This window comes from Tribolium castaneum, chromosome 9, assembly GCF_031307605.1.
Source record: "Tribolium castaneum strain GA2 chromosome 9, icTriCast1.1, whole genome shotgun sequence".
In the NCBI taxonomy this organism is placed as follows: domain Eukaryota; kingdom Metazoa; phylum Arthropoda; class Insecta; order Coleoptera; family Tenebrionidae; genus Tribolium; species Tribolium castaneum.
In genome coordinates, this window is record NC_087402.1 from 12,403,041 (window position 1) to 12,419,714 (window position 16,674).

The 16,674-nt window shown below is 30.6% G+C and overlaps 1 protein-coding gene across 3 annotated transcripts; it reads left to right on the top strand.

The window, feature by feature from the left end:
* The first annotated feature begins 145 nt into the window (after positions 1 to 145).
* Positions 146 to 16,133, top strand: Mob2. 3 transcript variants are annotated; one of them, XM_064359112.1, is made up of 11 exons: positions 146 to 315; positions 456 to 615; positions 2,543 to 2,709; positions 9,060 to 9,156; positions 9,206 to 9,330; positions 9,390 to 9,707; positions 9,758 to 10,558; positions 14,786 to 14,824; positions 14,869 to 15,390; positions 15,443 to 15,785; positions 15,833 to 16,133. In XM_064359112.1, exons 2-7 carry the CDS (start codon positions 611 to 613, stop codon positions 9,775 to 9,777), a joined length of 732 nt encoding a protein of 243 aa, XP_064215182.1. In that variant the 5' UTR covers positions 146 to 315; positions 456 to 610; the 3' UTR covers positions 9,778 to 10,558; positions 14,786 to 14,824; positions 14,869 to 15,390; positions 15,443 to 15,785; positions 15,833 to 16,133. The 3 variants fall into 3 exon arrangements, with proteins under 3 accessions (XP_064215182.1, XP_008192434.2, XP_008192433.2); XM_008194212.3 differs by lacking the exons at positions 146 to 315; positions 456 to 615; positions 2,543 to 2,709; ... (1 more) ...; positions 9,206 to 9,330; positions 9,390 to 9,707 and adding an exon at positions 11,754 to 12,015 and having other exon boundaries at positions 10,351 to 10,558; XM_008194211.3 differs by lacking the exons at positions 146 to 315; positions 456 to 615; positions 2,543 to 2,709; ... (1 more) ...; positions 9,206 to 9,330; positions 9,390 to 9,707 and having other exon boundaries at positions 10,351 to 10,558.
* Positions 16,134 to 16,674: the final 541 nt, after the last annotated feature.

Genomic DNA, 16,674 nt, shown 5'->3' on the forward strand with positions numbered 1-16,674 from the left:
AGTTTTTATTGACTAAAAATTACCGAATAAAATGAATGATTGATTTATTTTGGTTTGTTGTTCAGTTGTACTGTTCTGATAATGAACGCATCTGTTTTTCAGTTTTACGAGCTCCCTTATCAATTGACAGCTGACATGACGCATAATAGTTGCCAACCTTGCGCTGGTAAAAATCAATTTTGCTGTTAATTTATCTCCGAAATCAATACAACACGTGCCCCCATATTGGGGCTTTTTATGCATTATTATACCGTCGTTTAAACTGTGTACGTGTTGTGTCTTGCACCGTGCTTAAGTAAATGTTAATGATTTGGGGTAAGTTGGCAGTAGTGACACCTAATGAATATGGAGTTATTTGCAAACGAAGAAAATGACTTGGTTTTCTCAAATGATTAAAGTTTATTGATAGAAAAACGGTGTAAAGTACGAATAGTGCAACGCATGTTTCGTTTCAGTGCAATAACATTCGAAACGTAAAGTGTACAATTGTTGACATTTGTAATTTGGTTGGAGAAGGTGGAAGAAAAATCTCTTGGTCTTGAAAAAGTGGCTTGAATTGGTCAAACTGGAGCGTTTACCGGAATATCTCCGCGATACCGTGGATTGGTTCATGGGGTGAGTAATACCACTATTAACTAGCTAAATCTGGAAATTGCTTGTTTCAATCGGGGTGCAATGTTTTTACGGTCAGAGTTTTAATTAAAAAACTCAGCGTTTATTTGGTTTCATGTTTTATGACGTTGAATCCTATTAAAGTTCGGATTGAACGCCTATAAGTCATGTGAAGCCCCCATAATGTGGTTGGGTCGAATAGTTGGGAAAGCAAAAAGTGAAGACACTGTTCCTGTTTTAGATACAGAACAGACCATTACCTGTTTTTGCAGGTAAAGTTCATTCTTTTTTTTAACACAATTGTTAGTGTTGTCAATTGCTATGTTGGTATGAACTACTAGTTTGTTGTTGGTTACTAGGTTGGCAACGCAAAACAAATTTTTTAATTGCATTTTTTCTTGTGAATATCGTCTTTATTTTGATTCTTTTACTTTAATAATTCTGAAACGTCTATTCAAAAATGCAATTATTCAGTTTTTTTCAAATGCTTGATACTCGTATTATTTTGTTTGTGTAATATAAAGTTTCCTATTTTTTTCAGAGCAAATAAAAAGGATAAAAAGGCTTACAATCGCTTTAGATTGATTTATTCTTCGACACTGTCAAAATTTAGTATTTTTCTCCTGTGTAAGGAAGTTTTGACTACTGTTTGGCAATTCTCAATACGAAACGTCAGACTGTTTTTAACAGGTTTAAAGCAATTTTAAGCCTTGCTGAGTCTAATTCGAAGAATAAAATGTTGTATTCAACTCGTTTTCGTGTCAAGCGTTTTATTTATTTCACCTCGTGGATGATAAACCACTCATATTCACTCGTGAAATAAAACGTCCGATTTGCACTCAAACTCATAGAATAATAGTATATTAAAAAACAAGTTTCATAAGTCCAGTCTTAAAGCACAAATTCAGTTTCAAAGATGAGTGCTTTAAGGTTTTATGAAACCGGTTTTTTATCATACTACAGACTGATCCAGAAATACTGAGTCTGTTGGCAACACATTTGAAAGTATTTGTGCTCGTAATTTACAAAAGTGCAACCGAATTCGATTTTTCTTGACAATTATTTGACGTACAACCCCACAAGAATGTTAAATTGTTGTTAATTGGAAGCGTACTCCATTGGTATCTTTAAAAATTTAAGTCCAGTGTTGCCAACAGACTCAGTATTTCTGGATCAGTTTGTATTTTCTGTAATTTGCCCTCTTTTTGCCGTTTTTAAACAATAATTGTTATTTTGATTTTTGTGACGGTTGGTAATGTCACAATTTTGAAAGTAAAAAATTGATTTAAAGTTTTTGTTTTATCCAAATTTTGTCAAAAAACAAGTGTATGGACGATAATGAAGGTAATCTTTACGAACGCCTCCTAAAATTTGTGAAATTAGCAAAAATACGGTCCCGAATTTGCTTCTTGCACTTAATGACGTTGAGTGCTTTAAGATGCCCATTAAAGCATCAAATTGGCGGCAAATTACAAAAATAACTATTATATTTTTGATGAAATGTAAAAATTAAAATCGTACTATATTTTATCTAATATCTGCCAAACTTCGAATCATAGTACAAAAATTTGTTTGTTTCCTCCAAAAATGTTTTGCCTTTTTCAAATTAAATTATAAGCACATTGTTTAAAAAAAATAGCCCAAAAATTGAAAATAACATTATTTCTTACATTTTTGAGCATTGCAGTGTGCTTTATAGGATATCTGTTTTCTCCCCATTCTATTGAATCAATGAAAATATAGAATTTGCTTACGTCTGTTGAAACTTTTCTGACTACAGAAGAGTAATTTTAACTTTAAATCTGGCATTCCAAAACTAAAGGATTTGGGGTGGTACAATCTGGTTTTTGAATAATTTTTATACTGACAATTAATTATTGTTTTAAAAAAGAACATGCTTTATTTTGCGATTTATTTTACTTTGTTTCAGAAAAGCGAGACGTAAGGAAAAAGAAGGAAATGAATCGGCATCATCTAGCGATTCGAAGCTATATCTAGAGGCTACAGTGCTTGAAAGAAAACTTCCTGATATGGATATGAGGCTTTTGGTTGATTTGCCTGCGGGGTTAGACTATAATGAATGGTTGGCATCACATAGTAAGTCAATTTTTATTTGTGTTATTTTGAATTTCATACAATACATTTCGGATTAAGTGGTCTAGGATTTTGAAATTACATTGCCATCAAATGTCAAAAACGTCACAATTTTTAGGGTAAGGCTGTTTTTTTACATTTTTTCCTCGTAACGTCTTGAGCACCTTCATATGAACGCTAACAAAATTTCGTATTGAATGTAACGATTTAATAGTTGTTTATGTATCAAGTCCGCAAAATACAGTTTTAGCGGACGAATCGGATTAAGGACGAGGTGACGAAGGAGATGAGTCCTCTAATATTATTTTGCGGAAGTGGTGCATACAAACTGTTTTGGTACTATTAGCTGTTTCAAAACTATAAAAACGCCAACATCGTATTTTCCCTTTAAATTAGGTGTTATAAATTATTTATGCACTTCAAAAAAATAATCTCTAATGTAGTTTATAGTTTCAATGAGAGATCTAATAATTAGAGTCCGCAAAGTGTTGCTATGACGACTTCAAGTACTTGTCCTTTAAAATATTTTGCGGACTCAAAGCGATAACCATTGTAGAGAACGTGTACCAACAAATTTTTTAAAGGCTTTACAAAAAACTTTTTTTTTTGTAAAATTTCCTAAAAGTTCACATTTTATAAGTTTTAGAATTATTTGTTATTTATGCACAATGAAAATGTTTTCGAAATTGTAGTTTATCCAATGTTGAATTTTCTACTGAAAGAAATTTCCTCTGTAAAATAATAGCTATTTTGTCATTTTTCATTTTAATTAAAAATTGTGTTTGTTAAAAAAGAAAACATCGAGTTATATAAAAAAAAACAATAGTTTATTAAAAAGTTACTTTTTACTATAAAAGTACTATTACCTTTATGTAAAAAGTTTCTTTTTATTTTATTAAATTGGGAGTGTATTTTGCTGCGTCCTGCATAATTATTAATCAAAATTTAATTAATTGTTTTGTCTATTTAAAGGTCATCAACTCATCAGACAGCTGGTTTTATCAAAAATTATCAGAATCGTTCAGAAAATAAGGGATCAAGTCATTTTATAAACACAAATGCATACCATAAGAAAACATTTTACTTGTACAGGATGAACAAAATATGAAACCGCACATTTTGGGTTGAATTTACTTACTTTCTAAAAAAACTAATTGACTTGTAGTATTCTTATTGTTTTCCAAGAATAAAATATTTGAAAAATTACTTCTTTGTACAACAAGACACTTAAGTTATTTTTTGGTACACGCTCCCTAAAATGGTTACTTTGGAAAGTGCTTTGACTTTGCAAAATGTGATTTTAAAGGACAACTACTTAAAGTCGTCATAGCAACACTTTGCGAACTCTAATTCCTTTTGCGGACTCTAATTTATATATTATTTGACAAAGCAATAATTATTGTTTCAATAAATCAGTCGTTACTATGGCTATCGGTCGACTGCACTTGTGATGAGGGTGAATTGGAAATGTAAAGAATTTTACAATTTTGTTTTGTTAGAGAGCTGGTACAAAAAAAGTTTGTATGCAACACTTCCGCAAAATAATATTAGCGGACTCATCGCATTAATCCGATTCGTCCGCTAAAACTCTATTTTGCCGACTTGTTACATAAATAACTATTTTTGTCGCGAAATTTGAAGCGTTGAAATATCAAAGGGGCTACGTGCCAAATTAAAAAAAAATAGTTATTCCAAGAAAACTTGTTTAAACTTCCAGTGGCACTTACAAGCAACGCAACTTAACGCAAATTTATCATAGCAGGTTAACTACAGAAATCTTTTTGGCACATAGCTTCTTTCTAACATTATTCCCTATGGCACTTAGGTCTTTTCTATGCACAAACTCATTTTAGGATAAAATGGCACTTATCCCCTTTGATATTTCAGCGCCTCAGTTATAATACAGGGTGACTTTCAAATTCTTGTTAGGTTGGTAACAAATTTGAAATCTTAGTTTGAAGTATCAAATTTAAATATCAAAATTTTATACTCATTTGTCATTCACTTTGGACCGACGATCGCCGGCATGGCAGTCACGTGAAACGGCTTCATATGCCTTCAAAAGTCACACGGTATAAGTGTAAAAAAACAACTTTTGTACTGAGGTGTACATTTTGATTTTTCTCTAAGTTGAAGGGTGGGTCTAGTTTTAAATTGTATACTTTCTGCATTTTTTAAGAAAAATAAGGTAGATGGCCCTTCTGGCGCAAATTTAACCCCGAATATAAATATCAAATTATTTTCTAAAAAATGTTATTCTTCCACATAAGTTTTATTTTTTTTCTTTGTTTAACTATCAGTAAAGCTGTTTATTTATAGAAATATACATAATTAGTTATTTCTGCAATGAGATGGGAAAAATCAGTTTTCTTGACGACTTGAATACACGATTGGTGAAGTACACATAAATAAATATTGAAAGTGTTAAACTGAAAAGTTGCATATAAAATAGTATATTGTATTATACGCGAGTGCGTTTGCGCACGAGTGGGACATTTCTCACGAGCTTTATAATGGCATTTCGATTACGTATGATATTCGACGTATTATCTTACAGTTGCATTGTAAAAAAAATCCAAGAAATTCAAGTAAATATCCGCCTGTAACATTAGCATAGTTCTATGTATCAGTTTTCGTAGTGACCTGTGTTGCTATAGTTATGAAATAAACAGTCTCATTGTTTTCCCCAAATTTTCCCCAGATTTACTCACTTGTGAGTAGAATTGACAGTTTTATCTCTCTTGTGAGAGGAATTTGATGGTATAATAAAGGGTATAATGTACCTAAAAACTACACCTGTAAGATAAAAGAACTTTGCATCGAATTTTACAAAAATATTTATTTCATGTACTTTTTCTTAAATTCTAAACAAATAGTATAGTATTAATATAAAAAAACAAAATTATTGAATTAGAAGTAATTTTTTAAGCATAATCTTTTACCGAAAAAATCGCAATGCTAGGGTGCCATTTGAAAAAAAAAATTTTTTTTTTTGGTGGATTTTACAATCGTTGGATAAACCCCGGATAACTTACTCCTAGTATAATTACTATACTATATACTATATAATTGTTACAACAATGGATTTTTCAAATTTTATCCCCAGGATAAGTTATTCGACGATTGTAAAATCCACCCTTATGGGTATTAATAATGTTGTTGCTTATTCCATAGATACGAGTAGAGGTAGTACACCTTTATTCTACAAGTTACTATGGCACATTATTTGATTTAGTTATTTTTTTTATCTTACTAAGAGTAGGTTTCACTTTCGTCAGTTAAATAAGATAATTATCCAATAGCGCTAATTGTTAAATAAATGTGGCACTTACTGTTTCACCGATTTAAGTTAAAACTTATTTATCAGATAAACTAACTGGATGAAATTGAGCAGTTAAATTTTATTAATTCCTTTGTTTTTTCCAAAAAAAGATGGACTCCTTTTGATCGTTCACTTGTGCTGTTGTAGCTAACAAGAATTATTCTTCTTAACAAATTAACGCACACAAATTCCAAATTTAACACTTTCTACTGTCACTACGGAAAGCATGGTATTCAGGTAACTAATATAACGAACCTAAGTTTGGTGAATCAATTTTTTATTTAACTAATAAATAAAAATGACTGGCCAAATAACTGACGATTTATTTATCGTTGGTGAAACCGACCCTAATAGAATAAAGTGGCCATTTGGTGATTTTTTTATTCTAATTAGTATTTTTTTATTTTATCGGTGAAAAAATTTAACAAAAATTTGTTATTGCACCTATAAGAGAAAACGTTGTATTATACACTTAAAGAAAAGTTGGCATTATCTGCACGTGATTCCTTTCTGGAACTCGTGCTCCATATTCGTTTCAGAAACACATCACTCTTTACTTGTATAATAAACTACTTTTAATAACTCGAAAATAAAAAGGAAATACGAAATATTTTATTCTTGAAAAATGATCATAATTTTAAAGTACTTGACCATGTACTAATTGGTTTTTTCGTAATGTACATATATTAGACACAAAACGCTTGGTTCCATACTTTTACCCAACGCTGTGTGGTTTTGAATTTGTCCAAAATCTCTAAATGATAATGCTACCTCTAGTCGTCCTCGAAATATTTCCACCTTTTAATATTTTTTTGGATTTACACCTCCTCTTCCAAAAATTGATAACTTTGTCTTTTCTAAATATTTTGAACTCGTTATTTTGGCATTTAAATGAGAAAATTTAGATCTTTTCTTTGGTGTTTTTAGATTTAAAAAAAAGTTAACGTGAGGGAAATGAGAAAGCTTTTTGAAGCTCAGAGGGTGCAAAACTAATTTTCTTTAATTGCAAATGTAAGGAAAACTGCTAAATACCAGGTGTTTTAGTTTGGGATCCTCACCCTTGTATTTTTTTGTAGAGAGTAATATAAACCATATATTATTATTATTACATTTTTGAATGAATGACAAGATCTATTATACTCTTTTTCAAATTAAATGATGTCCCAATACGCTGTGGAAATTTGAGTTTAGGTTAATTATACTGCTGTTTTTAGTATCTTCGCTATTAATAGTTGGTATTTGTTTTCCAACTAGATGTGTTAAAACTTTTAAAAGATTTGTCACTTCTGTCTTGCGTGTTATTATAGTGGATTATTTACTTTGAAAATCAAAGCGTTTTATAAGGTTTTAGTGTTCTTCAAGCACTGTAACATTGCTTTTTCTAGAGTAACCTCAAATTTTGCTTGACGTTTTGAGTTTTGCCAATCAAACGTAAACGTAACTTCTAGTTACAAAACGTAAATGTCGTTTTACACAGTCATGGCCTACCACGATATCTTTTATTGTGAAAACGAGTATACATAAAGTGGTCAATTTAGTTTTATGATGACATTTGTCAAAACGGTAACTGACAGCTTTTTTTTTAATGGTACTCTGTATTGTTTTTTGCACCATTTGATACTTTTAATTTTAAACATGTGTCACAATAATAATTAATTAGAAAAAAAATGATGATTTAATATAAAAATGAGTTAGATGACAACGAAAACTTTTATTATAATCCGTTCTTGTTTCAAATAACTAGTAATTTTTTAATGAAATTTCAACTGTTTGACAAGCCATGATATTTTTTTGACACTAAAGTGAAATGATGTTGTTTTCATAGGTAACAAAGTTTATCTTGAAATTAATTATCTAGATAATTAGTTGTAACCGAAGTTTTAATGCTATCCTGAAGTATGGGGTGTGATACATATTTGGAATTAGAAGTTAATAATCTATCACATGGCTCAAAAAACAGGGTACCATTTGAAAACAAAAAGTTGTCAGCGACAATTAGTAAACGTAAAGAAGGTAAATTAATAATTTTATCCAATAGATTTAATCAATTATTCATTTAAGAATATGTATGGTTTGTTGTTTTCTATTTTAAAATAAAAAAGTTAAAAGTATGCGAATACCAAAATGAAACACCCAGTACTGGTATTAAAAATATCTCTTAAAAAAAAACTTGAATAACGGAAAAACGCAATTCAATTCAATTTTAACAAGGTTGATGCCGACTTCCGGTATAAGAGGAAATGGCACACCTTGAGAATTCGACAGAACTTAACAAATTAACTGAATGATAATAATTATTAGTAGAACTCAATAATTCTAATATGGGGTTTAGACCGAACACTTTATATACACAACTACTGTCACGATCAAAAAGAATGACACCCCTAAAACCGTAGCCACAAATAAAAAAGTAAAAAAAATAAAAATTTATTTGTTCATTTGGACGTACTTGCACCATCGCCGGCTTTATAGAATGACACTTTATCTCGCCTGGCCATTTGTCAAGTTCAAGTGATTACCGATAGAGCTCCAATTCGCGCGGAATATTTGACACATCTTGCTTTTGACGGTAAATTGTTCTTCAAAACTTCAAAATATCCTTTGCATATTTTGTTTTGTTGTATCCTTTCTGTTAAGATTTTGTTAGTTGCGTTTTTTTTCATTTGTTTAATTGGTTCGTATTTCATTGTTCTTGCGTTTAAAAATTGTCATTGTTGACAGCTCATTACTAACTTGACACTCTTAGCAGTTGAGGACAGAAGTTGACGAACTACACATAGCAACGCGCGGAATTAAAGGCAATGGCAACTTATTTTACCTGTTATCTTTCTGATATTTACGATTAATGTGTAAATTTGGCTAGATTATAAATTAGATGAATTGTATGTAAACTAACATCTGTTTTTTGAAAATAATGACAAAAGATTTGAGTCGGGACCTTGATAGGTGTGTCATTCTTTTTGATCGTGACTGTATTATTTTGGTTCAAAAAGTTCAGGTAATATTTTAATAATAATTACGTTTGTTGCAGCGATGGCTCTTTTTGATCATGTAAATTTAGTTTATGGTACAATTAGTGAATTTTGCACCCAATCTGGTTGTCCAGATATGACTGGTCCTGGTCAAAGGTAAGTCTAAAAAAATGTATTTTCCACACATTTTAAAAATAAATTAAAGGACTTACCTATGGTTTGACGAAAAAGGGAAGAAAACACGAGTGGCCGCACCACAATATATAGACTATGTGATGACATTTATTCAGAAAACTATAACAGATGAGAATATTTTTCCAACAAAATATGGTAAATCAAGTTAACGTCACTCATCGCTACATTCGTTCGCCAACTCGATTTTTTTTCAGCTAATGAATTTCCTTCATCATTCGAGTCAATAGTGCGAAAAATCGTCCGTTTGTTATTTCACGTTGTGGCCCATTTATATTCGGCCCATTTCAAAGAAGTGGTAATGTTAGGTTTGCATGCGCATTTAAATCTAACATTCGCACATATGACGGCACTTCAGCATCGTTTCTCTTTAATCGAATCCAAAGAAACAGAAGTATTGAAAGATTTGGAAATTGCACTTCGATTGACTGAAGATCACGAATCAGCGAATAATAACGAGAGAGGTGAAACATCAACAGAAAGTGAAGTTAAGACACATTTAGATGACACAGCATGTAAGTACAACTTTTTCTCTCGTTTCGTTCGTTGGTCGAATTTTTACTAGGTGGGGACAATAAATCGTAGTTTGCCATGGGGGTGAATTAGAGAGCTGAGACGAGTCCCAACCAAAAAATATAAAATAAATTTTTGAACCACTTAGCTCATGTGATTATGACACAACAGTGACTTGGTTTTTATTTCAATTATTTTTCGTTTTTAGCGCACATTTTATTTATTGTTTTATTTTTTATTTATATATAGTGTAAATATTACTTCCAGTTGATGATTTTGTCAAGTAGAGGCTGTACTTAATTTTTGATTTGTTCCAACACATTTCAAATAAATGTCAATCGACTATTTCATATTCTATGCAATTGTTTTTTGTTGTGATCGATTAAGAGGCATTTCAATTACTTTCTGTACAGTGTTAAAATTGTTCCTGAAGCTGATTGTATATAAAATGTATAATGAATTTTAGTTTGTTATTTATTAGATTCTGTAATGGCTATAGAAAATAGCATTTGTTGAAATTGATAAATAATAAAATCACCTAATGTTACAAAGAACTTGGTTTTATTTTTACCCTAAACTAAATGAAATGGCGCCCTCTAGGTATGTGTCAAGGTTAAATTGATTAAAGTCGACCGTAACTAGATTAGTTGATGTTTTTAAGTGATGTTTTGTGGATGATTAAATTAAAAAACACGTAGTGATAAATATATTTTAATTCTGAATAAGATTTCTATTATTTGAGGTCAAAGTTAAGTGATATCTATTTAGAGATAAGCACACTACAAACAGCAGAAAAATTTAGTTTTTAGTGTTGAATATTAAATTTTTACAATAACAAGTAGCAAAGTATAAGGTTAGTAAATTTAGTTTATTTAGCACCTTGAAACTCTACTTTTTATTTATATACGACTTTTCTATTGAAAAAATTATATTTTTTTAGGTTACAAGATAAACAATTTTTAAAATGATATTTCTATCAGCTGTTTTGACAGAATATTGAAATTCAATCTTCAATTTATAGAAACCGAATTAAAATAACTGAAATATTTTTTTATAGAAAAATTAAATTTAAACGATTGACCAAAAAAAAGTTTTACTTTTTCTTTTTTGTTGCTACTTAAAATGGGGTTGTATCGATTTACAAATTTCCCTATTATTTCATTTTTAGATTAATTTGTTATTATTTTGGTGAGATAATAATTTGAAATTTTTGCAGTTTGTAGCTGAGATGGTCTTGTCAGTATCCACAATTTTCTATGATATATAAAAACCGAGTTAAAATAATGATTTTTTAAAAAAGTTAGCAATTCTTGATTGCAAAGATTGATTTTTACTTTTTTATGTCAAATTATTTTGTATCAAAGTTCTGATAAAATAGGGTAACTCAAAGTGTGGGACAAATTCTCGGATGGTGATAAAGGACGTTTAGTTAAAAATAAAAAGAAAGTCAGATTTTTTTGAGCAACTTTTTTTTAATATATTTTTTTAATTTGTTTTCCTTAGCAACGGGGTCGATTGTCCCTCTTTGTTTATAAGAGGTCGAATTTAATTTATCTTCGGATTTACAAGTTTTTAATTGTTTTGCACATCATTAGCTGTCGTTTCCACTAACTAAAGTGAATAATATACAGGCTGGTCTACGAGTAATAATGAGCCTGAAAAATTTTTTGAAGCAACATTACATTTCATAGATAACGTGGACAGTAAAATACTTGGTTTATTACATTAAACATAGTGACCACACAGCACTTCACCATTAATTTAAAAAGCCAAACCTATTGTCAAACCTTGCTGAGTTTGTAATCGAATTTAGTGAAACTTTTGTACTAAAATGTTTAGCAATTATTCTCATTTATGGAGAACATTTGAAAAATGCTTCGTAGGCTGCACATTTATACGCGTATAATATCCAAATAAATAATAATAATAAACGGGTTCCGAGTGATACAGTTTTCAAACACGTTCACAATAAACTGCAGGGAAAAATGGCCTCCAATTAAAAAAAAATAAAAAAAGAGTAGCAACATCAGCTGAAAATGAAGTTACAGTTGTTGCAGTTATTGATGAAAATAGATGGATAGTAAAGAGTTATGTGTATCCTTGGCTCTCTAGAAGTCTCGATGTGACGCCTTTTGATTATTTCGTGTGGGGAGTGCTTAAGAAAAGGTTTTATAGTGCACCTATTGATGATCGGAAACATTTAGAAAACCGAATTGTTGAAGAGTGTGCGAATATTGCGGCTAGAACACTTGCTAGTGCGAGATCATTCTCAAGAAGAATTGATGCGTGATACGGAAACTGGTCAGATCTGTGAGTACCTTTTAAATTAAGTTTAAATTTAATTAAGTTTGAACATTTTGAATGTAAATCAGTTTATTTCCGTTTGACTTCAATACAATCCTAAAACTAGAGTAATGTCAATATGACGTCAATAATACGATTACTATGTTTGATTAATTGAAATCAAATATTTTACTATCCACGTAATCTATGAAATGTAATGTTGGTTGCTTCAAAAAAATTTCAGGTTCATTATTACTCGTGGACCAGCTTGTATGATCTAAAACCCAAAAAATTTAACTTTGAAGGAAGAGCTATTATCTCGTGAAAGATGGCTTAAACAATTTTTTGTCATATCAACTTTTAATACAGTTTGATGTCCTTTATCAGCACCCAAAAGATTATACGGTACTTTTGAATCATCCTGGAAAAAACTATCGACTAATAGAAATGGGTTCTGACATTTGTTGGTCTTAAAGTGGGGTTGTATCGATTTACAAATTCCCTACTATATAATTTTTCAGTTAAATGTTATTTTTGAGATAATAATTTGAAATTTTTACAGTTTGTAGCTGAAGTGGTCTTATCACTTCCTACAATTCGAAATTTCTATAATTTATTAACCGATTTAATTTTTTTTTTTTTGGTACACGCTCTCTAAAATGGTTACTTTGGAAACCGCTTTGAGTCCGCAAAATATTTTAAAGGACAGAACAAATACTTAAAGTCGTCATAGCAACACTTTGCGGACTCTAATTTTTTGATTATTTGACAAAATAATTAATATTGTTTAAAAAAATCAGTCGTTGCTATGACTATCGATCGACTGCAGTTATGATGAGGGTGGATTGGAAATGCAAAGAATTTTACAATTTTGTTGTTTTAGAGAGTTAATACCAAAAAAGTTTGTATGCAACATTTCCACAAAATAGTTTTAGCGGACGAATCGGATTAAGGACCTGGCGACGAAGGAGTCGACTTGCGGACTTGTTACATAAATAACTATTTTCCTAAAATTGTTTTTACTTTTTTTATATGAAATTGACTTGTATTAAAGTTCTCACAATTAAAAATTGATCGACTATTAAAAATAGACTTTGACATTTTTTTTATCTTAAGGTGGGGTTGTATCCATTTACAAATCCTTACTACTTAATTTTTCAGTTAAATTTGTTATTTGATGAGATAATAGTTTGAAATTTTTACAGTTTGTAGCTTTCAGTGTTTGCCATTTGAATAAACTATAATTTATAAAGACATAATTAAATAAAATACCCATATTTTTTTAAAAGTTATTCCTAAAATTGATTTTTACTTTTATATACAGCTTGTATCAGAACTCGCTCCCCGTCAGAAAGGTGCGTATAGTTTAGACAATTTTGAAGCTAAAGTTCCTTTACAAAAAAATCTAACTCTTTGGGTTTGGGAGATAAGAACGTTTGAAAATAGCTAATCACAAAAGGCCTTGCTCTAGAGGACTAGGGAAATTAAATACGTTGCTAGGGAAACAAAAAATAGATAGAACGGACAATAAAAGTGGACACTTGAATTATTTTTTATTCCTTAGTAATGTATCTACTGCATATACTACACCTGGGAGAGAGCTTCTGGTGTTCTGGTATTGGTCACTTTGAGACCTCTGTATCTCGCAAACGAAGAATAAAAGATTTACTTTTATTGCATTTTTGCCATCTCCATTGCTGGTACCATTAGGGCCTTTCCGGTGGGGAGTGAGTTCTGATACACCGTGTATTAAATTGATTTGTATCAAAGTTCTCACAGGTTCTGCTAATGTTTTTTGGTTTTAAGTTGGGGTCGTATGATGTGATGAGATAATAATTTGTAATTTAAACTTTGTAACAAAAATGGTTTTTCATCGTCTACATTTCGAATTTTCTATAATTTATAAGATCTAAATTAAAATATTTTTTAAAAGTCACTCCTAACAATTATTTATGTAACAAGTCCGCTAAAACTATTTTGCGGAAGTGTTGCCTACAATTTTTTTTGTAAATTTCTTTACTTTTCCAATCCACCCTCATCAAGTCCAGTCGATCGATAGTGATAGCAAGGACTGATTATTGAAACCATAATAATTATTTTGTCAAATAACAATAAATAAATTACAGTCCGCAATTGTTGCTATCACAACTTTAAGTACTTATCCTTTAAAATGACATTTTACGGAGTCAAAACAGTTCCCAAAGTAGGTAACCACTTTAGAGAGCGTGTACCAAAAATTGATTTTTACCTTTTTTTAAATTAAATTGATTTGTTTCAAAATTCTCACAATTAAAAAATGAGGAATTAATAAAATAGACTGACAAGTTTTTTTTTATCTTAAGATGATGGAGTTGTATCGATGTAGAATTTCTTTACCTTATTTTTCTGTTAAATTTGTTATTTGGTGAGATAATTAGAAATTTTTACTGTTTTATAATTTTATCAGTGTAGATTTAAATGATTTTTTAATTTGATTTTCTTTTTTACTTTAGTTTTTACCGTTGTGCAAAAATATTAAATCTATAAACAATACTCGAAGAGAGAAAATTAACGAAATATAAAATATACAATTTTCATGCAAAATTAATTGCCTTGTCTTTTTTTTAATTCAACTTTTATCAATTGTGACTTTTCCAAGCACTTTATCAGGCGGATACGCCTTAGTTCGTGGGCAAAATTACAAAAGTAAGCCAAAAAATTGCAGTATTTACCCTTCTCTTATGTTTGTGTTAGTGTGTCAATGAAAAAAAATGGTTAGTTCCAAAATATACCAACTTTTATAAAATTGATTTTCTAGGAAATCTTTCTCACAATGACAACAAACTCACAAAATATGGTAAATATTTTTTGACACAAACAAAACCCAAAAATGTTTTGTAGGGTCATTCTACTATCAACATGTTATTAACCATGATTGCGTTTATCGTAGTCGTATTATCCTTATCTCTAGCTTATCTCAAGGAAGGACCATCAAACTTATCATGTAGTTTTGCCTACTACACCCTGTACCTACTTTTCACAGCCTTCTTAGCAGTGTTGCCATTCGGAGGCCCGAAAGTGCCAAAAGACACAAACCGACAAGAATTTCATGTTTTAACAGGAGGTCTTAGTTTAGTTTCTTGTTTGCTCGTTTTATTCACTTTGGAAGTGTTTGGCGTCAAAATTCTAAATTTTATTACTGGAAATTTGTTTGATTTGACAATTTCTGCACTTTTGACGGGGCTTTTCCTCACATTTTATGTCCATTTGAGGAGCTATTTTTTACCGACTGAGTGTTTGAATCCTAAAGTAATTGGGAAAAATGCAATTGAAAGTCTTTTCCTTGGACGAGAGGTGAGACCACAATTGTTTGGACGTCTTGACTTGAAAATATATTTTAACAGAATTGCCATACTGACAATGGTTTGTTTACAATACTTTTAAATAAAAATTTAACAATTTTTTTTTTGTTAAGGTGCTACTTGATTGTGGGTTTCTTTGCGAAAATACAAAAAATAAAACCTTGCTTGTTTTGAGTACAATTAAGTTTGTTTACTTTATCGATGGTCTGTTGATGGAATACACTTACGAAACTTCGATGGAAGTGCGACAAGTTGGTTTTGGGTTTGGTTGTGGGGTTGGTAATTTTGTTTACCCATTTTTGATGAGTGTATTGACAAAATACCAAATCTCCACCAATCTTCAATTTGAGAATTGGCGACTTTTTCTTACTTGTGTCGTTTTCACAATTGGTTACCTCATCTATCGTGTTAGCAACAATCAGAAGTACAATTTTAGGGAAAATCCTGGGGCAAAAGGTAGGTGGATGAACGTATGTTTAAATAATATTTTTTTTCGTGTTAAGGTTTCAAATCGATTCCGACTGGTGTTAAAAACAAGAAACTGCTATGTTCAGGATTGTGGGGAATTGTACGTCATCCCAATTATTTGGGGGATATTTTAGTTCACTGGTCGTTCACTGGCTTTATGTTGTGTGTGCCAGGATTTATGATCTATTTCGATATTTTGTTTATGATTGATCGTTCAAGTCGGGATAATATGAATTGTAAGGAGAAATATGGTAAAGTTTGGGACCAATATTGCGATGAAGTGAAATATATTCTTGTACCTTGGATTTATTAAAGAATAAACAATTTTTCAATGTAGCGAAAAAATTTTTATTTGGGCGTAGGACCCCTAACCGAAAATAGAATGAACTCTCAAGTATCAGAATTATTAGTGTCAATGAGGGACTTTTTTGAATAATGAAAAAAAATAAAGAAAAACAGAAACAGCAATGAGGGGTACGAACTGTTGTATTTTTGATTTAATGAAGAATAAAATTTTTCTATACACAAACCTAGTTTTTAAAATAATGTTGTACAGTTCTGGTACAACAGAAAAAAATGAGACCCAATGACATCTTTTTGTTTTTTTTTACGTGAAATTCAATCAATTCCGGAGCTTTAGAGATTTTGTTATGTGAATAATAACCAGAAGTTCCAAAAAATACGTTTTTGCACTTCCGGCCCTAAAGTTGATACTGTTTACAGGGACTGAAGTGGGTCATTTACTCCATAGGAAATAAATGAACTCTCTAGGGATTCAGTTCATATTTAATCCCTAAGGGAATAAATAATCCACTTTAGTTTCCGTAGACAGAAACTAAAGTATCTATTTTAGTCTTAGAAGTGCAAAAAAGAATAA